Source organism: Lissotriton vulgaris, chromosome 9 (assembly GCF_964263255.1).
Source record: "Lissotriton vulgaris chromosome 9, aLisVul1.2, whole genome shotgun sequence".
NCBI classification, from domain to species: domain Eukaryota; kingdom Metazoa; phylum Chordata; class Amphibia; order Caudata; family Salamandridae; genus Lissotriton; species Lissotriton vulgaris.
The window spans coordinates 152,116,163-152,141,987 of record NC_141697.1 but is presented as its reverse complement, the minus strand read 5'-3'; the positions used below and the strand labels follow the sequence as shown (position 1 = coordinate 152,141,987).

Below are 25,825 nucleotides of genomic sequence, written 5' to 3'. Positions count from 1 at the left end.
CTTCGCAGCAATTGACCCCAAGTTGTATCAGGGATCTCCATTTGGAGGTCCAACTCCCATTTAGCTTTCAGAGCTGCGAGCGGCTGCAAGGCCTCCCGCAACATTCTGGAGTACAGGCAGGTTACCGCCTTAAAGGTCCCGGCTGCCATCATCGTATATTGGCACGCCATGGATGTCGCAGGTTCCTGCAAACCCTCTCCCCAGTGGTCTTGCATGGCGCCTGTTACCGCCGCATGTAACAAGTAATCTCCTCGCGGGAGGTCGAACCGCTCCTGCAACTCCTGAAACGGAAGCAACGCACCATCCTCATACAAGTCGCCCAGCATTTGAACCCCAGCCTCTTCCCAGCCTAGTAATCGCGACCAGTCCCCACCATGAGGCAGGGCTGTAACCATTCCAGCAGAATTTCCGGAGCATACATATGGCGGACACCTGCTCGTTTGCGTGCCCGGTTCCAGCAAAGTCGGAACGTCTGTTCCTCCACTGTCAAATCTCTAACCAAGAGCTTCTGATGCAGCGTGATATATGCCAGCACATGCCGCGGGGTGCCCTCATCTCTAGAATGCTCCGGGCCTCGATACACCCTCGCGACCTCCTGAGTGAAAGTCTGCAGCTGAGCCGCCAGATAATAGCCTTCGAAATCGGGCACCGCCATGCCTCCCTCATCCTTGGGACGCAAGAGGGTATCCAGCGCGATTCGTCACCTGCCCGTGCCCCAGAGAAACGCTATGGTCAATGATCTCAGGCGTCGAAAGACGGAGCCCGGAATCCATACTGGAAGAGTCCTAAAGTAATACAACAGCCTGGGCAGAGCCACCATCTTAAGTAGGGAGACTCGACCAGCCAGTGAGAGTGGAAGAGTGGCCCAGAAATCCATACACCCTCTCAGGGCAGTAATACAGCGATTAATATTGCCATCCAGCATATCCGTTGGGGTATGGTAGATGTAAACGCCAAGATAGTGCAGACAATGCGGTTCCCATCGGAGTTCCTGCGCCGTGAGAGGGCACGGCTCTCCCTGTCTCAGAGGGTATAGACAAGACTTGGGCCAATTGACCCTCAAGCCCGACAGCCGCCCGAACAGCTCCAACAAACGTCTCGCCCCCAGTAACTCTGCTTCCGCATCAGCCAAGAACATCAGTAGGTCGTCCGCATACAAGGAGATGACGTGCGGCCTGTCCCTGTATATCAGCCTCGTATAATGGCGGCCAGACCTGGCTTCCGCTGCAAAAGGTTCCATTGCCAAAGCGAACAAGAGGGGAGAAAGGGAGCACCCCTGCCTAGTGCCTCGTCGTACCGGATATTGCTTCGAGATCAATGAACCCACTCTGACTCTAGCTGTGGCTTCCGTATATAGGACTTTGGTCCAGTTGATATACCCGTCCCCCAGCCCGAAACGCCTCATCACCTCATACAGATAGTCCCATTCAAGACTATCGAAGGCCTTCTCGATATCTATAGAGAGCACGAATGGAGTAGTGGCTTCCGACCACTGGGCCCCCATCAACCTTGTAAGCCTGCGGATATTGTGGGTAGTGTTACGTGTCGGGATAAAGCCGCATTGATCCTTATGAATCAGACCGGTCATGTGGGTCAATAATCTATTTGCCAGGATTTTGCTCAGGATCTTGTAATCCGTCGTGAGCATAGACAATGGACGGTAGGATGAAAGGGCAGCGCCCTCTCTGCCAGGCTTTAACAATGGGATCATAAGGGCCTCGCACATGGAGCTCGGGAGCCTACCCCGTGATTGCGCTTCATTATAAACCAATTGCAGTTGCGGAGCCAGATACTCCAAGTATTTGCTATAAAACTCTATCAGGAGACCGTCAAGCCCCGGAGTCTTATTTCTAGCCATCTGCTTCACTGCACTCCCTATCTCCCCAATCGTTATAGGCCGACCCAGCTCCTCTGCTTCCGAGTCCTCCAATCGTGGTAGCTGCAACCCTTCGAGAAAGGTGCCCAGCTCGTCCGCCCCGCCCGTCTGTCCGCTCTCATACAAACCCTCGTAGTACGCCCTAAATCTATCCAGAATCCCGGCTTGGGTGTGGCAAAGCCCCCCCCCCCCCCTCCGCCTGAATCGCCATGATCGGCGCGCCCCGCCTGATCGGGTTGGCAAGCCACGCCAGCATCGACCCCGCCTTATCACCTTCCGCATGCGCCTTCGTCATATACGCCTTATGGTCGAAGCTACGCAGCCGCTCCAACTCCACCGCTAGCGCTTCCCTGGCGCCACTAATCCCCTCCTGAAGCTCGGGGTGATTCGGACGTTCCCTCTCCTTCTCCCTCAATCGTCTCTCCGCCTTCTTGAGATCATCTAGCAAAGTTTTACGAGCCCCTGCAGTGTTCCCAATACAGTGACCCCTGACCACCACCTTAAACGCGTCCCACTCCACAGCTCTAGTAGAGGCAGAGCCACTATTCTCCTCAAAGTAAAGCGCTATTCGCTCCCCCAAGGCCTCCCTAAAGAGAAAGCAGGGCCGGACTGGGAACTGAAAGCAGCCCTGGCAAATTTTGTCAGACCAGCCCCCATCCGGCACGTAGCTATCCAGCCCCCGTGTCCGGCGCGTAGCGAGCGAGCGCAGCGAACGAGCCCGACTATTACTACATTTTTGGAAAACGACAGACCAAAATGGTGAATTTTACAGCACATTTTCATCACATATTCAAATTGGGTGATCAAATTACAAGGGGAATAGTTGACAGGCACTCCAGAAAAGTAGGGAATTTCCCTTTGCTCTTGAAGCCAGGGAAAGTGCGATAATACTAATAATAGGCTAGTATAAATTGAGACCGAAGTAGCTGTGGGATTGTGCCTTATCAAATGTTTTTGACAAGGTTATTGGGGACAGTGGTGGCGAAATTCGGAAAGGCCACAGTGAACAGAGCCTGTATTCCAAATATCTACCAATTTGAACATTCAGGAGGAGAATCAGCAGACAACCTGGGCACAGTCACCTCTCCTAATAAACTATAGGTGGCAGGTAAAGCCACCATGAGAGGTGTTGTGTAAGGGTACATCTGGCACCAAGAGAGCGACAGATTATACCACATTACCACCCACAAAATTCAAATGTTACAGCTGAAACCTCAGTGTCAAGAGGGCGAAACAGAAAACCTTCACTGCTGGCTAGAACTTGCAAGAATCTCCCTGCGCCAAATCGCTAATAACTAGGCCCAGCAATGTTAGAGATCCTCAACAAATAAGATATATAAAAACAGGGACAATACTGGCAAACTATTATACAGACTGGTCACAAGGCATCTGACCTTCAGATTTATCCCTGCGATCTGAGACTTTGCGGGCGACACCACTAGTCACTCCACCGAAATAGTAGCAGTCCTTTTCTACTACTACTGTAACCTTTTTGCATACCACCCAAGTCCATCCTGTGAACACCACCAACCCTTGCTCTCAATGATCCCACTCCCTGTACTCTCCATAGCATCTAGATTTGACCTAGATGCACCCCTCGCTGTTGAAGACATAGAGCACACAGTCCTCTGGATGAACACAGTAAGACACCTGACCCAGTGGCTTCCTAATGGAGAATTACCATAGATTCCGTGATATCCTCTCCCTTCATTTACTTGCCCTTTATTAAGAAGCGTTCGTGACTGGAGCCTTACTGGTGGACCTGGATTTGGCCACAATTGCCGTCATCCCTAAGTCGCCACCATTGTGCGGCATGTCGCTCCATTTCCGTAATAAACACTGAGCTCAAAATCTTTGCAAAAAGGTTTAAATACATTCTGCCTGATCTTGTCCACCCGGATCAATGCAGCTTTATGCCTGGCGCTAGAATCTGCTACTGTATTCAGCGGTGCATGTAGCGCTGGCCGGACTACAGAAATGTCAAGACCCGTGTGCCCTTCTTCTAGTTGACTTTGAGAAGGAGTTTCATTGAATAGACTGCAGCTTTTTGGGTGGGATTCTCGAACGTATGGGCTTAGGCCCATGTTTTCGTAGGTATGCTAAACTACTCTATTTCCAACCCTTGAACGGGTGCAAATAAATGGTGTGTTGTTAGCCTCTTTTCCTATTCGTTGTGGTACCTGACAAGGATGCCCGCTCACCCCACTCCTTTTGGTGCAAGCCATCATCCCTGACCAGACTGGTAGGCTGTGATGCTCAAAATCACGACTGCCAATGGAAGGGTGGGGATGAGGACAGAATCGTGCTATACACAGATGGCGTCCAGACCCCACTGCCTTTCCCTCTTATAACTCTACAAGAAGGCCTCTCGCCTCAAAGTGAACAAAAGTAAATCCCTGCTGGTCCCCACTCAGGGGAACAGCAAGATCTTGAATGGCATTCCTCGATTCCTATTAGGTGCATTATCTTCCAATACCTGGGCCATGCTACATCTTGGGGACCAGGCCTTATATGGAGCCTCAACCTTATTCCCCTCCGGGCAAAAACTAAAAGAATTCTCCAGCGAAGGGCACTCCAGCTGCTAAACATACTTGGCTGAGTAGTCCTTATTAAAATGATGATACTCCTGCGATTCCTATATGTACTCCAAAACTTTCCACTGATGATACCAGCACATGGTTTAAAAAAACCTAAAGTTTGGGATCCACTCCTTTCTCTGTGCAGGCCAACAGCCTCGCATTGGTATGGATAAATGTCGCCTCTCAGTGCACAATGGGGGTGATGGGTATGGCCGACATACAACTCTTTATCAACAATTTAGAGAGAACCCCATTTTATAAAAAGGCACAAGGGATAGGATTCATCTAAACCAATACAAAAGTTTTTCTTGTTAAAATCCAGATTTTTGCTATGTGGATGCTTATCAACATAAGAAGAACAGAACTTCAAAGTAAAAAAATAACCAATAATTCTCCCAAAATATACATAAAATACTAGTGACATTTGTTAATATAGTTCATCATGCATTGGACCAAATACAATATCAAAAATATGTGGTCCAAAAATAACTTAGAAAACAACTGTATACAATAAAAACACAAAAAAAGTTATTGTGTAGACGCAGTGTTTCAGTGGAACCTTGAGCTTTATCCCACATTCTTCAGAACAAATAAATGCATTAAAACTAGGAGAAAACATAAAATATATTTTGTCATAGAAACCGTTGTGAATCGGATTATCTATACCCATACGGATGGACATACAATGTTGTTCTTACTAAAATTCTTTTATACAAATTAGTGCGGTCCTGTCCAGTCCCCACTAGAAGCCCCATTCCCATCTAAGACACTGACAGCCATCCCCACCCCGTGTGTTCAACTACCAGCTCACACCATTCTAGCCCCATATCTATCGAGTATTATCACAGGGTTGCAACATGGCTGTGATTTTTACCTGCCTGACCAGTACTTGAATACCCTGGTTGGCACACAAATAAAGGAAACTCGCGTAAAGCTCCTCTAAATGCATACTTAAAACTAAAACACTCTGATGAGCGTTAATGGAGTTTTAGAATGGACTGGGGTTGTTAAGGCTAATTCCAACGTGTGTTAATGGGGCTAGAATGGACCATATATAGTCAGGCTAGTGCTTCTCATTGCAGAAAGGTTGGTAATGTCTGTATTTAGCACTTTATATGGGCTTTGTTATTTCATTCTACTGGCGAGAAATGGTCACTCAAATTGTCGGTTGTAGAATGCCTCTCATAGGAACACTGAAACCACGGAAATGTCACACATAAGCAACCTGAAAACTTGGCAGCTATGTGTCCATGTCCAGTATTTGTAAAGCGCGAACCATTATTCGAAGGTGTCAAGAGGCTGGGGGCCGTTGGGAAAATTAAGCGACTGCTATTGCCCAGAGTCACATGGTGCGGGGCAGATCCCTACCGGAGCCGGGGATCGAACCGTGATCCCTAGCATCCAGTCGCCGTGGCGGCTGCAGCACACCTCTTGTAAATGTTAATGCGCACCTTTAATTTGCAACAGACAATAAATAGTCAAGTACATCATCACACAACTCTAACAAGTACCACACATCAGGAATTAGACAAATTGCATTTTGATGTTGGTGTCGGCATCACTGCATGAAAATGTATTGCCACGCATAGAGAGCACTCTGACATGCTTTGGGGCTAATGTGTCGCTCAGAAAAACAAAACAGGAGCACAGCGCTAAATCTATTCACACCGACTCGTTGTTATGGTGACGTGGATCGGCACAGTAGGATACATTATTTTACATTTCCCACAAAAACAAACTGTGCTCCCTCTGAGGCCCCAGCCAGTGCCCCCTCTGACACGCACGTCTAGCTGCTTCCCATCTAGCACGGTCAGGCGGCTAAGTTGTGAGTTATGGAAGTTGGGGTCTTTTGCTGGCGTGGGCGGCATCTTGGCGAAAGGAACACATGAGCAGATTTCCACCCCAAGAAACCTCTGACATGTATGGGGAGCCTGTAAACACTGGAAGCGGGTTGGCTGGCAGCAGAGGTGCTAAAATATTTAAATAATGTATTTCAACAAGTCACATCACAATTTGAAATTGCGATGTGACTATCTCACGTAGGAATTATTCAAATAATTAGTTTCCCTGCTGCCGGCTGAGGAGCTCTGGTCGAGGAGCTGCCTGTGACTCATATCTGTCCAAATAATCATCCTTAAACTGCCATTTGCTGCTGCAGTCCGTGGCCCCCCTCCCCAGCCTAACCGAAGAGCTTCAGTCCCAACACTTCCCAGCTCATGAAAAAGCAAGCTGGTGGAGTACTCGTTCTTTTCCAGCCCTAATGCACTGGCAGCAATCAGGTAATTCATACACTGCTTTTCCACCCTATAGTGACTCTGCCATTATGAAAGTCTTTTAACGTCCAACCGGACATTTACCTTGCTGGTTTTCGGGCCTCTGGTCTTGGAGCGTTAGGTTTTCTACCGTGTTTGCCGTCTTGAAGCCTGCTGTTGGTGGGGTCACGGGACGGGGTGGCACTGGCACTATGGCAGACACAGGGGGGTCGGGGGGGGGGAGGGGTCGGGGGGTAGGCGGCGGCGCTACCCAGCCACTGCCAGTAGCCACTGTAGGAATACAATTTTGCAGGGGCCGGAAATGGAATTCTGCGCGCTGCGCACAGGCACTTCCTCCTCCTCGCTCCGTTTGTTTTTTTTAGGTTGCACATACTTCCTGTACTGCTACAGTGCACACACCGGTCAATCAGGCTTTCTTGGCGGCGGCGCTACAGTACTAATTCGGTGGACGGCAGTCCTGCATCGTAACTGACTTGGAAGTCTGACTGAGAGTCATGATTGATGTCATGATGTGGCTTCTTCTAAGTGAGTAGTGACGTGACGCTGCTGGGGGCCGATTTTCAGTCCGACCATCACAGGCTGTGACGGGCGGACTGAAAATCGGCCCCCCCTTTTTGAAAACCGGCCCCCACCCCCTCCAGCCGACCAGGGGATTGCCCGGTGCCCGGCATTGCCAGTCCGGGCCTGAGAGCAAGTCATCTAAGGTATCAGGTTGCAGCCGCCATGTTGGTACACAGTTGATTTCCACCATCCAGTTCAGGGACAACAATAAAGGGTTGTGGTCCGACATCGTGCGAGCCAAATACTCCGCGCTACCCACTGTTGAGAGCATATGTGACGAGCACAGAAACGCATCCAGTCTAACATGCAGGTCATGTAAATGTGAATGAAAGGAATAGTCCCTCGTGGTGGGGTGTAGTGTTCTCCAGGCGTCCCCCAGGTCCCAACTCTCCTGCCATTCCAGTCTGCGCTTCGCTACCCTGTGTACTGGGGATGTATGCAGCGGGGGATGAGATCTATCCAAATCAATATCCACCACCGAGTTAAAATCCCCTCCCATGAGCATCGGCCCTGCCAAATAACTCGCCAGTTTGCCCGAGAGTGTCGTTAGAAAAGCGGGCAAATCTACATTTGGGGCATACAGACTGCAGAGAGATACCACCCGGCCCCTGAGTCTCCCCTCCACCGCCACAAACCAACCCTCTGGGTCCACCACCGTCTTAGTGACCTGGAAAGGGACCCCCGCCCGTATCCAAATCAATGTCCCCCTCGCAAAGGCCGAATATGTCGTGTTAAACAGCTGCCCCCTCCACCTTCTTTGCAGCGCAATTCCCTCCTGCTTGGTGAGATGTGTCTCTTGTAGGAAAGCTATATGCACACCCCTACGCTTTAGATACGCGTGAACCTTGTGTCTACGCACCATAGTATGGAGAACCCGCACATTCCAGGTCACACATTTCAAAGCCCCCGTACTAGCCACGTCCTCTTGCACATACAGACAGAACAATAAAAGCCATCGACCATGCGCTTTTGCCAACAACGAGCTGCCCCCCCCTCCCACTCCAAACAAGTGAACCCCCCAACCCCCCATAAACAACCTGAGCGTCCCCAACTACTCTCGGTTCCCACCCCCCCAGGAAAGGCCCCCCGCAATTGGAAGCAAACCCATCCAAACTATCACAACCAACTATCCCCTCAAAGGAAGGCACTATTATTCGCAGTCTCCACTGCGATGACCGTAGGGGCCAGTAGGGCGCGGACCGATGTCGAGAGAGTTCGTTAAAGCAAATCAATCCCGCATATCCCACCCCATGATCCCCCCATAATAGACTCATGAAATCCCATACAACAGTAAACTGCGCTCAGGGGCACAGCGCCCCAGTGTCTGACCAGTAGGCCGCTCCTCCAGTCCAGCGGTTCATGCCTCGACTATCTCCCCAGATGTCTGCGGTGTCACTATAGGGCCTTTGACTCCACCAAATTCCGAGAGCCCCGTCTCCGACCCGTGCCCTGCTCATCAGAGTCCGTGCCCTTCCCGGACTGGCTTCTGGTTGTGCTAGATAGGTCCACAACCGCCTGTAGGGCCGCCTTCCTCTCTGTCTCTGTCTGTGACACGGATGGTTTTCCAGTTCTCTGGCGATTTTTACGAATCCGTTGCGACTTCCTGATCGGCTGTGTCTCTCTAGCCTCTTCCGCCCTGGCCTTAGCTCCGTCCGTTCCAGCTTTATAGGTGTCCCACCAGGCCCAAGCATCCGCAGAGGTCGTGAAAAAAAGCGAATTTTCGTCCACCACAACTCTCAGCTTCGCTGGGAAGAGCAGGGAGTATTTTATGCTCTCTCCATGGAGCTCACGCTTGAGGGACAAGAAGTTGGCCCTGAGTCTTTGGGTCTCAAAAGTGTAGTCCGGGAACATGGTGACTCTGTTGTTGTCAACTTGAAAGGGTCCCGCTTCCCTCGCCCTCTGTAGTAGCCAGTCCCGGTCCCTGTAATGGAGCAACTTGAACACCACCGGGCGAGGCGGCAGGCCCGGGGCCGGAGGTCGAGCCGGAACCCTGTGGGCCCGTTCCAGGGAGAAGAAAGGAGATAGTCCTTCTGGTGCCACCTCAGTGCGTAGCCAGTTGTCGAGGTAGCCCACCATATCGTCGCCCTCAATTTTTTCCGGTAGGCCCACGAGGCGAACATTATTGCGCCTACTCCTGTTTTCCGCATCCTCTACCCTCCTCTCCAACACCTTCAGCCTATCTAGAGCATCCGCCATCTGCGCTTTCACAGCTGCGTGGTCCGGGGCCAATTACTGAACAGTGATCTCCATAGACTTGACTCTGTCCTTAAGTTTATCATGATCCGCTTTCAGGAGACCCAAGCCCGTCGCCACCTGGGCGATGTCCTGCTGCAGGGCATCTTTCGTGGTCGCGATGGCCTCCAGTATACGATCCTGCATGCGCTGGAGAGCAGACTGGTCGCGATCCGCTCCATACGCCGCCTCTGTATCAGTCGCTCCGTCCCCCTTCCCTTTTGGTTTCACCATCTTGGCTGCAGCTGTTAGCGGCCCGTAGGGTCCCTTTGTCCCCCTCACTGTCTCCGCACTGCAGAGCTCCGCCACTGGATAACTCCCCGGGCAATAGGATCAGGGACCTAGGATGTCCTCAGGGCATTGGACTCTGCTCCGATCGCACTAGATGGTTCAGTTCCCGGGGGTCCACTGCTGCCGCTGAGCCTCAAGGTAGCAGATTGTGCTCGGATAATCGGGACCGCCGCCATTTTAGGACTTCGTCGGCGAACGTAAATGTGGTCGCGTTTCCCAACAGCTCGCGCCAGCGTGAGGAAAAATCACCCGTGCCCGCCGAGAAGGTCAAGAGGGGCCCTCCAGTTAGTAAACACTGCCAGTAATAGATCAGCAGGAGAGCCAGGCCTCGTACCCCCGTCGTTGCTTTGTCCAGGCCTCAGGGCGCCATCTTAGATCGACGGCATCACACCCGGTGCTGGTCTTCAAAGTCAAATTTCAGGACAAGGAACAGCTCCAGGTCGTCCACTCTGAACGCCGTAGCTTCCGCGATGACTTCAGATTCTGGATTATCCCAGTTTTACTGGAATCCGCACGGATAATCAGGATGATATTCGGGATCGGGCGCGGAGCTCCGGGCTCACGCTGCCTACCTCCTCGGCATCCAAGCCACGCCCTCTGCTCATTTAAACCCATATTTGGAGAATGGAATTAAACCTTGAGGGGCTAGAGTCCTACACTGTGACCCAACTGAAAGAGTGGTGTCAACGACAGGGGGTATTCTTCAAAAAAGGTGCCAAGAAAGGCGAGTTAATGACAAGCATAAGGGCATGGGTGGAAGCTCATATAGAGGAGGAACAGGACACAGAAGAGGGTGATAGGGACACTGTCCTTGAGACCGCAATGCTGTACCAAGCTGAAGGGGGGAATCTGCTGACAGGTCCCAGGACACTTTCAAGGGAGGGCAGCAGCGTCTCAGTGAGGAGTTTAACTGACGCCGAGCTGGAAGACAGGAGGGAGGAGAGGAGACTGAAATTGGAGTTGGCTAAATTAGAAATGGAGCGGGAGGACAGGAGGTTGGCCCACGAACGAACCATAAAGGAGCTAGACCTTCAAGCCTTAGCACTAAGGTCTCCTAATCCAAACAATGGTGGCAGCGAAGACAAAGTAAATACCAGGGAACCCAGACCCTATCTACCCAAGGATGTTATTGCTAGTTACACCACAGGCGATGACATTGCCAAATGGTTAGCCGCATATGAAGTCTCTTTAAGGGCTCACGGGATCTCAGAAACCCACTGGGGGGTGGGCTGTATAAGTGTATGCCACCTGCTGGCAGGGATACCTTGTTGGCTCTGGAGCAGGATGAGCAAACCCACTACCCTACAATGAAGGTGGCACTGGTGAAAAAGTTTGGACTTACCCCTGAAAAATACAGACAAAAATTTAGGGGAAGTCACAAACTGAGTACCCAGAATTGGGTGGATTTCTTAGATTACGCCAAGAAAGCCTTGGAGGGTTGGGTCAAGGGCAGTGAGGTGAAGGATTATGAGGGGCTGTATGATCTATTTTTGAAAGAGCACCTCCTCGAGAAATGTTTTCCCGAGCTGCGCCAACCCCTGGTGGACAGCAAGCTAACCAATCCCCGGAAGCTTGCAGAGGAGGCGGACATCTGGGCAAGTACCCGGGTGTCCTCAAAGGGGACTGGAGGGGATTCCCAAAAGGCCGGACAGGGCGCCCCCCAGAAGAAGGAGGGGGGAGATAAAAAGAGGGAGTTCTCTAAAGGTCCCCAAAACAATTTCCAAGGGAAGGGAACAGGTTTCACCCCTAAGGCAAACCCGCCCAGGAACCCTAATCCTGGCCAAAGCCAGCAGCCAAGGGTTCTCCACTGTTTTGACTGTGGTGGTGTTGGACATTATAAGGGAGATGTCAGATGCCCAAAGAGACCACCCCCTCCCACCGGAGGAAAACCACCGGGAGTAGCTAGTGTAGCGCTCGGGGAGGAGTTGCCCTTAGATAAGGGGGGTGAGTGGGCGGGTGTCACCTTAGTGTCCCTGGGAGAGCGGGAGATGGTTCCAAAGATCCAGGTGCCCCCAAATACTGCAAAGTAGGGGCAATGGGTCACCATCAATGGCCAGAGAGGGGAGGCTCTGAGAGATACAGGAGCCAGTATGACTATGGTGAGAAGTCAACTGGTGTCTCCAGAGCAGGTGGTTCCCCATGTACTCCACCCCGCCGCGATGGCTGACAGCAGAATGGGCCACTATCCAGTGACTGAGGTTCCCTTTGAGTGGGAGGGGGTTGCAGGTTCACTTTGAGTTGCCGTAAGCCCTGCCGTGCCAGTCGATTGTCTGCTGGGGAATGACATGGAGCACAACGCTTGGAGAGAGGTGGAATACCGGACGCACTCTGCGATGCTGGGTACACCTGACTGGGCCTGTGTGAGCACACGGTCTGCGACTGCCCGAAGAGGGAGTTCGTCTGGGTTGGAGGCTGGAACAATGGCCCAACCCGCTGCCAAAAAGGGACAGACCCGGAGACAGGAAGAGCCTGCTTCGGCTTCCACACCCCATGTGACAGATCGGCCACCTGCGGTGGTGGACCAGGAGTCCGTGGAGGGGGAAGTAGACTCTCTGGAGGATTTACCCATCCCTGCTGAGTGGCATGTGGAGGGAGGTCCTACCAGAGAGGAATTCTGTAAGGGGCAGAGGGAGTGCCCTACCCTTGAGGGACTGAGGCGACAGGCTGAAGCCCAGGCAGCAGGTGATGTTACGGGACACTACCATATTTACTGGGAGGATGGACTCCTCTACAGTGAACCCAAGGTACCCTTACCCGGTTCATCAAGGGCCTTGGTAGTCCCGCAACAATACCGAGCCTTTCTGCTGGAATTGGCTCATGCTATACCCTTGGCAGGACACTTAGGCCAGGACAAGACCTTTGCTCGGCGTGTCCTCCACTTGTACTGGCCTCAGATGAAAGTGGCGTCCAACACTTACTGTCGGACATGTGTATCCTGCCAGGCCAGTGGGAAAACAGGGGTGAAGCTGAAGGCTTCCCTGGAACCACTTCCAGTCATTAGCACACCCTTCGAGAGGGTGGGCATCGACATTGTAGGGCCTTTAGATCCACCAACAACAGCTGGTCACAGGTTCATCCTGGTTCTGGTGGATCATGCCACATGGTACCCAGAGGCAATTCCTCTGAGGACAGTCACTGCACCTGTGGTGGCTAGAGCCCTAATGGGGATCTTTACCCGAGTGGGATTCCCCAAGGAAGTTGTGTCTGACAGGGGGACCAACTTCATGTCAGCTTACATGCAGGCGATGTGGAAGGAGTGTGGAGTGACCTACCGGTTCACCACTCCTTATCACCCCCAGTCGAATGGACTGGTTGAGAGGTTCAACAAGACCTTGAAGGGCATGATCAGAAGTCTGCCCGAAAGCCTGCGGAGGAAATGGGACGTCCTCCTACCCTGTTTGCTCTTTTCTTACAGGGAAGTGCCACAGAAGGGAGTGGGCTTCAGCCCCTTTGAACTTCTGTATGGGCACCCTGTACGCGGTCCTCTCAGCCTGGTGAAGGAAGGTTGGGAGAAGTCTCCCAGGAAACCCCCCAGGATGTGGTGAGCTACATGCTGGCCTTCAGGAGCCAAATGGCGAAGTTGTGGAAGCAAGCTTCTGACAACTTGGAGGCCAGCCAGGCAGTCATGAAAGAGTGGTATGACCACAATGCTCACCAGGTGGAATTGGAGCCTGGCCAGAAAGTGTGGGTGATGGAGCCTGGAGAGCTTAGTGCCCTTCAGGATCGCTGGACAGGCCCATTTGAAGTGTTGGAGAAGAAGGGTAAGGCCACATACCTGGTGGACCTTAAGACCCCTCGACAGCCCCTACGGGTGCTGCATGCCAACTGACTCAAACCCCACCATGAGAGGCCCGAGGTCATTTTGATGATGGTGACTGATGGGGAAGAGGAAGCGGAAAGCGAACCTCTCCCAGACTTGTTCTCGTCTCAAGAGAAGGATGGGTCAGTGGAGGGAGTGATTCTCTCTCCTACTCTAACTCCTGAGCAGCGGGAGGACTGCCGCCAGATACTGGAGCAGTACTCTACGTTGTTCTCCCTTGTCCCGGGAAGGACTCACCTGTGTACCCGTGATGTGGACACAGGGGACAGCCCACCAGTGAAGTCGAAGACCTACCGGCTGTCCGACAAGGTGAAGGCTAGCATCCATGGAGAGGTTGCCAAGATGCTAGAGCTGGGAGTTATAGAACCTTCCAACAGTCCTTGGTCCAGCCCGGTGGTGCTAGTGCCAAAAGCCGCTCCACCAGGCACCACACCAGAACTGAGGTTCTGTGTGGATTACCGGGGACTGAACTCAGTTACAAAGACTGATGCTCATCCGATCCCTAGGGCGGATGACTTAATTGACCGGCTAGGAGCTGCCCAATACCTAAGTACCTTTGACCTCACTTCGGGGTACTGGCAGATCTCCTTGACAGATGGAGCAAAGGAAAGGTCAGCCTTCTCCACGCCTGAGGGACACTTCCAATTTTGCGTGATGCCCTTTGGCTCAAAAATGCCCCCGCCACATTTCAGCGGCTGGTGAACCAGGTCCTCTCTGGGATGGAGAGTTTCTCTGCTGCTTACCTGGATGACATTGCTGTCTTCAGTAGCAGTTGGGAGGACCATTTGCAACATTTGCAAGCAGTTCTCCAGGCCCTGAAACAAGCTGGATTGACAATCAAGGCCAGCAAATGCCAGATTGGGCAGGGGTCAGTTGTGTAACTTGGACACTTGGTGGGTAGGGGGACAGTGCAGCCCCTGCAGGTGAAGATTGAGGCAATCATGGCCTGGGAACCCCCCAAGACACAGACTGAGGTCCGAGCTTTCCTGGGCCTCACAGGCTACTACTGTCGCTTTGTGAAGGGGTATGGCACTATTGTAGCGCCTCTCACAGAGCTCACCTCAAAGAAACAACCTCGACGGGTAGTTTGGACGGAAGCTTGTCAGCAAGCTTTTGAGAAACTAAAGCAGGCAATGTGTGCAGCACCGGTCCTGAGGGCCCCAGACTTCTCCAAGGAGTTCATTGTCCAGACAGATGCATCAGAACATGGCATTGGGGCAGTGTTATCGCAACTAAATGAAGAGGGCCTGGATCAGCCTCTGGTCTTCTTATCCAGGAGACTGCTTCCCCGGGAACAGAAGCGGAGTGCAATTGAGAGGGAAGCTTTTGCGGTGGTGTGGGCTCTGAAGAAGCTGCGGCCATACCTGTTTGGCTCGCAATTCCTAGTTCAGACTGACCACCGGCCCCTTCGTTGGCTGATGCAAATGAAGGGGGAAAATCCCAAGCTGTTGAGGTGGTCCATCTCCCTACAGGGAATGGACTTCCGGGTGGAACATAGGCCTGGAGTGGACCTCGCCAATTCAGACGGTCTCTCCAGGTATTTCCGCCTTAGTGATGAGGACTCCCAAGGGGTTGGGTAGTTCTCCCCACTTTCAGCTGGGGGGACGCGTGTTAGACCTGTCTGGCTTTTTGCGTAGTCCCTCCAATTTATTATTTATTTTGTCCCCTTTTTGCCCCTCATACTTTTATTAATTTTTGTGTCCACTAGCTTTTTCTAGGTGTTGGTCAAGGGGATAGGTGTTCTTCCCCCCCCCTCATAGTTTTCCACCTCAGGCCTAGAGGCCTGTCCTGACAGGAATATAGTTGGAGTCACAAAATGGTGGCTACCAGCTGCCCTAACTGCCAAACCCAGAACCAGTCCCATAGGGTAGAATAGGGCGTTCCAGAACCTTCTGGTCCTTTCTGGACTCCTGAGGGTCAGCCTATAAAAGGCGGAATGCTGGACAGCCATTTGGTCTAACCAGAGAGAGTCAGCTGGAGGACAGGCTGTAGCAAAAGGTGGGGGTAGGATAGTCAGAGGGTTGCCTTACTGATTCACCACCCTTCCTCCCTTGGGTTATTTGTTCTGGCCCTGCTGCGGTGGATGACTGGAGACCCTGGGCGCCTGACCAACCCCTAGTCTAGAAATAGAGGGGGTGTGTGAAGGAGAAGGAGTCTGCAGTGCTGCGGAGCGCAGTCCTCTGCCCAGTAGAGAGACTTGTGAGAGGCTTTTATTGAACAAGTGCTGAGAAGGAATAGGGCTAACATTGTGGCCCCCCTTGTTCAGTCTTCAACTGAATCCTGCCCCCGGTTGCTGTGACTTTCCCACAGTACACAATCCCACAGAGAGTCATCCCTTACCTGGTGGACGATTTCTGGCTGTGGAAAGGAGCCAACTTTGGAAGGGGTGGAAGCGGGGTGAAGCGGAGCCTGTCTACCCTCCCAAGCCAGCGCCTGATGAGTCGTGCTGGATTAGTGGCTGAGCGCTGTCTGAGGAGAGCAGCGGTCGCTGAGGAAGCGGAGGCCGAAGGAAGTCGGGCTGTTCCGCCCCTGTGTTGGCACGTGGTACGCGATGCCGATTTGAAGCTGAGGGAGTTCCTGTGAGGTCGACGAGCGGTAGTGTCTCAGGTCCGACTGAGGGAGAGGGAGAGGCGTCTCCCCGCGGTGGCTGCGCAGTGAGGGCGGGCCTGGAGGAAGTGCCCGGAGGCTCAAGTGAGAGGCGGCACCAGCGTGGGTGATCCGCGCATGCCTGAAGAAGTAGTGTTCTCGTCCGTCCGACGCTGAGGAGAAGCGTCAGGAGCCCGACAGCAGCTTGCAGGTTTCTTCTATTTTCTCTCCCCTGCTTGAGCGCCACACGGTAGCTGGCGAGAGCGGGAGGGGAGACCTGTGGAATCTAATAGCGGCTTTGGAGTCCTGTGATAACTGCCCTTGTCCGCTCGAGCGCCACACAAAGGAGCTAGCTCGAGCGGGGTGGGGAGAGCAGAGGGGCCCGAGAGGCTGATGAGTCTTGCCAGCGCTGGGCGCCTTTGACCTGCCTGGTAAATTCCCCCACCGTCTGGCGTTGCAAGGATTCACCTGACCATTCGTCTACAAGTAAGGAGGTGATCTGAAGGGGGAAGGTGGCGCTAAGTCCTGCAAGGAGATCACTTAGACATTGGTTGTTCTTCCTTAACTGTGATTTGTGAGGTGGGGAGTAGTTTGAGGAAACGAACCGCAAAGAGAGTGCTGAAATTACTTATGGTTTGAGGGAAGTTATAAGTTCCCCATAAAGCTTACTGGTGATAACATAGAACTTGGATATTTCCTACACTTCTCACTGGGTGTGCCCTCATTTTGTGATTAAAGGTACGGATAAGGGAGGTAAAAGTTTAGACACTGTAGAGAAGTCAAAGCCAGTAAAGTTTGGAGATTAATGTAATGAAATGTACTATGGTTGTTGATTACTAATGCAAGTTAACACTGCTGAAAATATAACTACTGATTTCATGTCAACTGCATGTACTGAGCTGTAGTTTTTCCAAAGACATAGGGTAATGTTAATTCTCCTGACAGAATGTATAATACTAAACTGTGAATACTAAGAATAAGAGAACAGATAATATTTTTATAAAGCAGCTCATATTTTTCCATACTTTGGTGTAGTGTCATTTTTGTGTGTTATTGCGTGGATTTACTGCTGGGTGGTTTGCAACCTTAACACATGTGCCTCTAGTATTTGTGTCTTACCCTAGACCAGGCTACCCTAGGTGACCTGTCTTCCCAGGTTTCCAACATGCTGCATAAATCAAAATCTCATCCCCGAACTCCTCTGAACCTCTCTATGCATAATAATACCTTATCTAAAAGCGGGGACATCAAAATGGTGTGCCTGCTCCTCTGAGGTAATGGCAACAGATGGGGCGCTTGGTGGAAGCGAGAGCTGGCCAAGCACCTATTTCATCAAGATGTCTTGTTCATGACAGTCAACCCTCCTGAAGCTCGAATTGGAGGCTGCCTGCTTTTCTGCCAGCCAGTGGTCCGGGTGCTTTAAAAACAAGCTTCATGGGTGATTGCAGCAGCTTCGATCAGAGCACAACAGCTGGTCTTTTCCAGCTACGTGCCACGAGGAAGTTAAGAGCGAAGTGGAGCAGGAGAATTGTTAATGGGGCAGGCACCCTAGCAAAGTGGGATGGGTTTGGGGGACGTGGGAAATCTTCTCACTTTGAAGTCAGGGAAAGTAAGGGAAAGGGAAAAGTGGTCCCTAAACAGATGGTAAAATGGGATACGTGGAAACCTACAAGCACTGGGGGCCTACTTTGTGGGAGTGAACAACCAACGAAAAGGAGGGTCTTGTCAGATTTCAGGGGGGGGTGGATTATGTTGCTCACAGAGGAGTTGTGTAGTGGATGGTTAGTGTATAACTTCATGTTTTTCTTTTTGGGATATTGGACACTATTTTGTTGTGATTACCAACTGAGATTTAGGCAGCATTTGTTTTTTGCATTTCCTGCATGTTTTGGAGATTTCAAACAGATTAGGCCTGAATTGTAAGCCAGACAAGGTTCATGAGCATCCAACCGAATGCGGAATGACTAAAAGACCAGAAAGTGCTGCTGTAGCTCGGCTAAGTCGTATGTCTCCTTCATACTGTTATTTACGCAGAGCCACCCATCTCTAATCACTTCTGTCTGACTGTACTCCCGGGCTCTTACTAGCAAAAAGGCTTGACCTTAGATGTGAGAAAGTAGGGAACCTGTCATGATACATAGCCAGTCGCGATGGGAACAGGGTATGTACATCGAAACTGAAAAGAGCAAGTGGTGCAGAGGCCCTACATTCTTACATTTGTTTAGTCCGTTCAGAAAGTAAAGACCTTAAGTGTTTAATTTGAAAGTGGCCTTTTCATGGATGTCCCCCATATTTCTGAGGTCATCTCATAGTTTCTCGAAGAAATCTGAAAAATGTTCCAGGATTTCTCGGTACCTCGCACTAATTTAACTTTATATCTGAGGCTAAATACCTGAACCATGTGTTTATACTATTTCTTTATCCCTGCTGGATCTGTATTTGCAGTTTTTAGGTATTGGGTATTTAGTTCGAGCCTAGCGATTCTGGGAGGCTTCTTGTAAGCACTCCCAACTTCCTTGCAACCTTTCTGTGTGGATTGTTTACACCCACACATTTGATTGGCCACTGCATCTTGCTTTCACAAAGGAAAGCACGCAAATGGCCAAAGGTGTGGGTATGTCCAGCCTTTTCTTTAAATGTTTACTCCCGGGGGCGTGGCCAAGATGGCGGCATAGTCGGACGCGTCTCCCGGAGCTCCCGCCGTCGGCCCTTTGAAGCACGGGCTCCCGCCTCGTGGAGCCCCTTCTGCGCTAGTCCCACTGGTGTGCCAACTGCCCTCTGCTCGGGGGCACCCGCCACGGAAGGTCCGGCGCTTGAGGACTGCCGGAATCGGGAGTTGCGGACAGGCGCGGCCGGCGTCTAGGGCACCACTGCCCGACTGTGGCAGAAGAGCAGCACGAGAGACCGGGGATCGGGCCTACCGCAACCTATACGGTAAGCCTTCGGCGGGCCTGGCCCGCACCCCCGGTGCGAGGTGCCGGGACTCACTTGTCCTTGGCGCTTCTGCGGGCCCGCCATAGACCCGGAGCAGCGGGGCGGCACTGGAACCCGCGCCCTCTGTGGAGCACGCTGTGGAGGTGGGGCGCGACGGGGCCGGGACCTCTGTGTCCATAACTCGGGGCATAACGTAATTTGCAGTCCGGCCCAGTGGGAAGTGTCGATACCAAAGCCTGGACGCTACTGGGGTGGGGCCCCCCAACCTGCGGCCTGCGCTTGACGAAGCGTGCAGGGATTAACAGGCCATAATCAGGCGCGGACTGGCACACAGACGGCGTGGGGCAGGGGTCGAGAGACGCCGGGACAGCCGTGAAAGGCCCTACGGTGCTGCAGCTGTCCTGGAGGGGCCCAGCAGGTGCTCGGGGGAGCGCAGAGAGGACTTGACACGGATAATCTTCGAGGCCCCATAGGCGTACAGCTAATACTGGCCCAACAGAGTGCTCCAGGGTGGCCCCTTGGAGAAGAAGCATATCGAGGTGCCATTTTGCGGCGTAGAGTGGGGAGCGCTGACACGTGGATCAGCGGCTTGCGGAGCACTGCTGTCCCCTAGAGTTTGGCCTGGACTCTGCGTGGGAGTGGACACACCCAGCACACCACATCATGGCGCAAAGCTCCAAAGTCCGTAAAGACCGGACAGTGAAGGACCTATTTACGAAGTCGCATTCGCCCACGGCAGCTAAAGAGGCCTCGGCCACAAGCATGAAACAAGGTGGGGAGGGGGCGGAACCCATCACCAAGGCCTTCCTCGAGTCTCTCTTCACGACACTCCGAGAGGACATCCACACGCTCTAGAAGGAGTTTGCCGAAGAGATACGGGCGGTACGGCGTGATCTGGACGGCGTGGGGGAACGTGTGGCGGATATGGAGGCGAAGCAGGATGCCAGAGACGTCGAGACGGAGGCGCTCCAGCAAGAGATCATACGGCTCCACGATCAGCAGGTGGACCTACAAACGCATCTGGAGGATCTTGAAAATCGCTCTAGGAGGCACAACGTGCACATTCGAGGAGTGGCCCACTCAGAGGTGGACAAGGACCTCTTCAAATTCACCAGAGGACTTTTCAATCACATCCTGGGGCGACCGGAGGATGCCGACCTCACGATTGACAGGGCACATAGAGTCGGACCGCAACGTTCTGGATCGTCTTTCCCCGCCGACATCTTAGTTTGTGTGCAGGACTTCCGCACTAAGGAAGACATCCTTCAGAAGGCAAGACAGAAGCAACCCATTTCCTTCCAAGGACACTCTCCGACGCTATATCAGGACCTGTCAGCGCTCACGCTCCAGAAGCGCCGCTGTTTCAAGCCTGTGACGCCTTATCTTCAGCAGAAGGCCATACCCTACAGCTGGGGGCATCCTTTTCGGCTTATTTTCAAACTGGACAACAAGCTCCATCAGTTTCGCTCCCTCAAAGACGCATGTCAACTGCTGGGTATCGATGTTCCGCCGGAGGAGGAGGTCCAGCAGCCCTCCCAGACTGGGAAGGGGGAATCCGCGTCACGATGGCGCCAGCAGAGGAATGGGAGGCGCGTAAAGCGGCCACTGAAGACGGAGATTGAGAGTGGCCGCCGGGCGGCAGTGGAAGCAGTGTCCGCTGAGCTATCCCAGCAGCCCGGAGGTTGAAACCGCTACTATGGGCCACGCCAGGGGTCTTCTACGCCCTTCTGAGGGTCGACGGTGGGGGAGACGGGGGAGGGGTTCGACCTTTTTTCCCCGGAGTATAAACTGACCGGTCATCTGTGTGAGATGAAGGACAATGATGGATCGTTTGACTTTTTTCATTCATGGTTATTGGTTTTGGGGTGTTTGGGGGAGGGGGATGGGATGGGTGGTGGGGTGGGGGAGAAGGGGGAAGAGGCACATGTTGGGGAATGCATCTTTCTCTTGGCCTGCTTTGGGGATGGGAGAGGGTGGGGTTCCAGGTCCTAGGGGATTCGTCGCGACTACTGGATGAGAGACTTCCCTGCCAAGCGCAGACACAACCCATTGCTGGGAAAGCTTATCGCGTGTACCTAGTAACGACCCCAAAGATGGCGATGTTGTACACAAGGCGGGTGGGGTGGGATCAGATCTATGGCCCACACTGAAGTGCGCATTCTCTCCCTGAACGTCAGGGGGCTCAATAACCCAATCAAACGACGGGCGGTGCTGTCCAGTTTAGAGCACGCGCAGGCTGACATATGTCTCTTACAGGAGACGCATTTATTACCCAAAGATTGCTCTAGGTTGAAAGCGCGCATTTTTCCACAGCAGTTTTTCTCATCCGGCCCGAATAAAAAAGCGGTGGCAATCCTTGTGGCCCAGAGGTTCCGTGGGAAGGTCTTGCATAAAGGTGCGGGGATTAAGGGGAGGTTACTGTCATATCATTTTTCACTGGGAGGTCTGGCCTTCACGGTCTGTTCAGTCTATGCCCCCAACGAGGGTCAGGAAACGTTTCTTCAGACCGCACTCAGCATTGTAGCCGCATCGGAAGACAGGCATGTCCTTTTAGGGGGTGATCTTAATTTGGTGCTAGACTCCACACTGGACAGATCAGCGCAGCGCTCCACCTCGGCGGGGACTTTGTCGGTAGGGGGTCACAGGAGACTGGGGGAATTGGGTATGGTGGATCTTTGGCGGAACCTTCACCCCACTTCTAGGTCGTATTCTTACTTTTCCAACGCACACCGCACATACGCCAGACTAGATTATTTTTTAGCCTCCAGCTCCCTTCAGGCCCTGACATCCACCGCAGACATAGGAGTGGCTACGCTTTCTGATCACGCTCCCATCACGGTGACCCTTCTTTTTCCTCCAGCGCAGCGCCTCTCTAGGTGCTGGCGACTCAGAGACACACTATTGCAGTGCAAGGGAACACACGAGACGATCACACACGCTATTGGGGAATATTTACAGCACAACGCCACTTCCGACACTTCCCCGGCGACTCACTGGGCAGCGCTGAAGGCGGTACTAAGGGGGGTGTTTATCTCCTTGTCCTCGGCCGGAAAAAAAGCGCGCGCAGAGAAAAGAGAGGAGTTAACACAGAAGGTCAGGGAATTGGAGGGAATGCATCAGAGGACTTGCACGCCTAGGATTTGGTGGCAGCTGACTCAGGCGCGGAAACAGCTAAGCGCGTTGGATCAGGACAGAGCAGAATTTGCGGCGTTGAGGACGCGGCATTTGTATTACATGGGGGGGATCGATGCGGTCAGCTGCTGGGACGCGCGCTGCGAGAGAAAAGACAGCAACACTTGGTGAAAGGGGTTCGGTCATTCGCAGGTAACCTTGCGACGGCGAGATCGCAGCAGCCTTTTGTGAATTTTACTCTTCCCTTTACACGGGTGAGACGTTAGACCACGACAGGGGCGCGGCATTCCTTGACTCAGTCCACCTACCGGCCCTCACGTCGGAACAAGCAGCAGCTCTGGAGAGTGCGATCAGACCGGAGGAGGTCATCTGGGCCATCTCCAGGCTGAAGCTAGGGAAAGCCCCAGGGCCTGATGGCTTTACCGCCATCTTCTATAAGACCTTTTGTGCCCAGTTGGCACTGCTCTTAACCGCCCTCTTCAACTCTTTCTCAGAGCCTGGATTGATCACAGAGGATCTCTTGGATGCCTCCATATCGGTTCTCCCCAAACCAGGGAAGGACCCTTCCACCTGTGCGGCCTATCGGCCCATTTCGCTGCTCAATATTGACCTGAAACTGTATACGGGGATACTGGCTGCGCGTCTGGGCCCGCTGATGCCGAGACTGATAGATCCAGACCAGGCAGGGTTCATCTCGGAGCGGCAAACGGTGGACAACACTAAGAGGGCGCTCCATCTTATCGAGAAAGCCACACGCACAGACGGGGAGTACATGCTCCTTGCTATCGACGCGGAGAAGGCGTTCGATCATGTCCACTGGCCGTATCTGGAGCGGGTCCTTGTGAGAGCGGGGTTGGGGGACCGATTCCGCACCTGGGTCTTGAACTGCTATTCCCGGCCTTCAGCTACGGTCCGCGTCAATGGCTGCTCCTCGCCCCGCTTCCCCATAGAACGGGGCACAAGACAGGGGTGTCCACTGTCTCCCCTGTTGTTCGCCTTATATATGGAACCCTTGGCTCGGGCGATTCGCCTTGCACCTGAGATACATGGGATAAAAATGGGCGCCTTTGACCATACTATCAGCCTTTACGCAGACGATGTACTACTCTCATTGTCCTCCCCGCGAACCTCGCTCCCGGCCTGCATGACCATTCTAGAAGACTTCGCGAAAATAGCGGGCTTCAAGATAAATCTTAGCAAATCGGTGGCGCTCGATCTCTCCTTGACGGAGTCCACGAAAGCACATCTTCAGGAACTCTTCCCATTGCCTTGGGCGTCGGAGGCCGTTCCATACCTGGGTATCAAACTGGCGAGCACCTTGCGAGCCACGGTCTGCCTCAACTATTCGCGGCTACGTCAAACAATCAGGTCCGAGCCAACTAGGTGGAAACACCTTCCACTATCTTGGTTGGGCCGGGTAGCGGCGATAAAAATGACCGTCTTGCCGCAGATCCTTTACGTGTTCAGAGCCATCCCCATGCGGCCTCTGGATGGGTGGATCCGTCAGACCCAGTCTGAGCTGGCACAATTCTGATGAAGCTGCGCCTCGCGATGCTGCCCCCTGAGAGTGGAGGTTTGGGCCTCCCTGACCTGTTACTGTACTACCAGGCCACACAGCTGCGTACACTGGTGGAGTGGAGTAGATGGGAGTCGGAAAAACACTGGCTCTTCCAGGACCAGGCGGTGGCGGGCCGCACGTTGCAGGAGGTCCCGTTTATGCGGCGGCAGCATCGCCCTCCTAACCTTTACGCCTCGTTCATAACGAGGACCCCTCTGGAGGTATGGGACCGGGTCAATGTGGCACACAAACTGACGTCCTTCCCCTCCCCACTGACGCCCCTGCTCTGTAACCCTGACTTTAGCACTGGTATGGACACGACTGCCTTCGGGAGGTGGGCCCCCGCTGGCTGCATGGTACTCGCTCATATGTATGCGCCGGAGGGAGTCCTTCCATTTGACGCCTTCCGTCGGGAAAATGACATGCCGGAAGAAGAGCGCCTACGGTACCTTCAGGTGCGACACTGGGCTCTTCATATGACTACTAGGGAGGGTGCGGACGGCAAACTTAGCAAGTATGAATATTGGCTGCTCTCGAGGAAATCAGACCGTAAGCTCATCTCTGATCTCTATCGTATGCTCCTGGAGCGGTACACTCACATCTACAACCCCGGGAAGGCGCGGTGGGAGAGGGAATTGGGCCGGGAGCTGGGTGACAAGGAATGGGAGGGTATTTGCTATAGAGCCCGCCACTCCGCACATCATATGGGTCTTACCGACACTCTCACGAAAATCACCTACTATTGGTACTACACCCCCGAAAAACTACATGAGATGGATCACACAAAGGAGGCGCTGTTCTGGAGAGGATGTGAAGGGAGGGGCACGCTGGTTCATCTACTTTGGGACTGTCCACACTTACAGGATTACTGGAGCAAGGTACTAGACGAGGTGGACCTCCACCTAGACACTACACTCCCACGATTTCCCGCATATGTCCTGTTGGGTTCCCCCAATCCAGTTTCCTATCCCTTGCGCTCCCACCGGGGCAGATTGATAGCGATAGCGATAGCCTTGGGATCCACGTTGCAGAATATACTCACGTTCTGGCGCACTGCCCACATTCCTGCCTTTCATGGTTGGTTGCACCGTCTCTGGAAGGTCCTGGGGATGGAAAAGCTGTCGCTAGTAGCTAGGGGGGAGTGGGATAAATACCCGGATCTGTGGCGCCCCTTTCTGGCTCTCCTTGCTTCAGAGTTCAGGGAGGTGACATGTCCTAGATTCTTGCGTCTTCTTCGGCTGCCGGATGACCTTGTCACGAAGTCAACAGAGTAGTCCACAGCATCTTCAGTGCGTATGGTCGGGACCTGGAACGGGGTGGTGGGTGGGGGGCGGGAGTTGGGGTGGGCAGTTTGACATTTTATGTTGTCTGGAGGGATCGGGGCAAGCAGCGCTGGAGGGTAGGGGCTGGCTCAGCTCTGGGACCGTGCTGACCCCGTGGGTCCCTTTCTCCTCCTTCCGGGATGAACTCTTTGGGCCTGGGTTGCCCACTTCTGACCCTGGCTGAGACCCCCGGTATATATATGCTGTGTTTTAACTACCCCTCGTGAACGCACTGTTTGTAATGTAGAAAAGCTGTATCAACACTGGTGAGGGGGCTGAATGATTTCCGTAAACTCCGGAAGGTACTGGCATACTTACAGCGCCACCGGGTTGACCTCGCACTGCTCCAGGAGACCCACTTGCCTCTATCTAGTCCTATGCTGTCGACCAGGGGTCTTGGGGGCGATTGTGTTGCTGCAGGGTTTACTACACATGCAAGGGGTGTGCTTACGTGGGCTAATCCCAAATCGCAATTGAAACTACAGAAGATTGTTGTGGACCCGGAGGGTCGATATACCATTGCCCGTTGTGTGAGGAAAGGCCACGACTTGTTGGTTGTGAATGTGTATGGCCCCAATTACGACACCCCTTCCTTTTATACCTCGCTAGCGGACCTATGCAGACAGTATGAGGGTTCCAGGCTGCTGTGGGGGGGCGATTT

At 53.0% G+C, this 25,825-nt stretch overlaps 1 protein-coding gene across 1 annotated transcript in view; it reads right to left on the bottom strand.

The window, feature by feature from the left end:
• LOC147689764 (acyl-coenzyme A thioesterase 1-like) overlaps positions 1-6,323 on the bottom strand; it is a 114,439-nt gene extending 108,116 nt beyond the window's left edge. Inside the window, exon 1 of the mRNA XM_086939436.1 lies at positions 6,240-6,323. Coding sequence (XP_086795562.1) covers positions 6,240-6,323 — 84 coding nt within the window. The remainder of the gene's footprint in view (positions 1-6,239) is intronic.
• Positions 6,324-25,825: the final 19,502 nt, after the last annotated feature.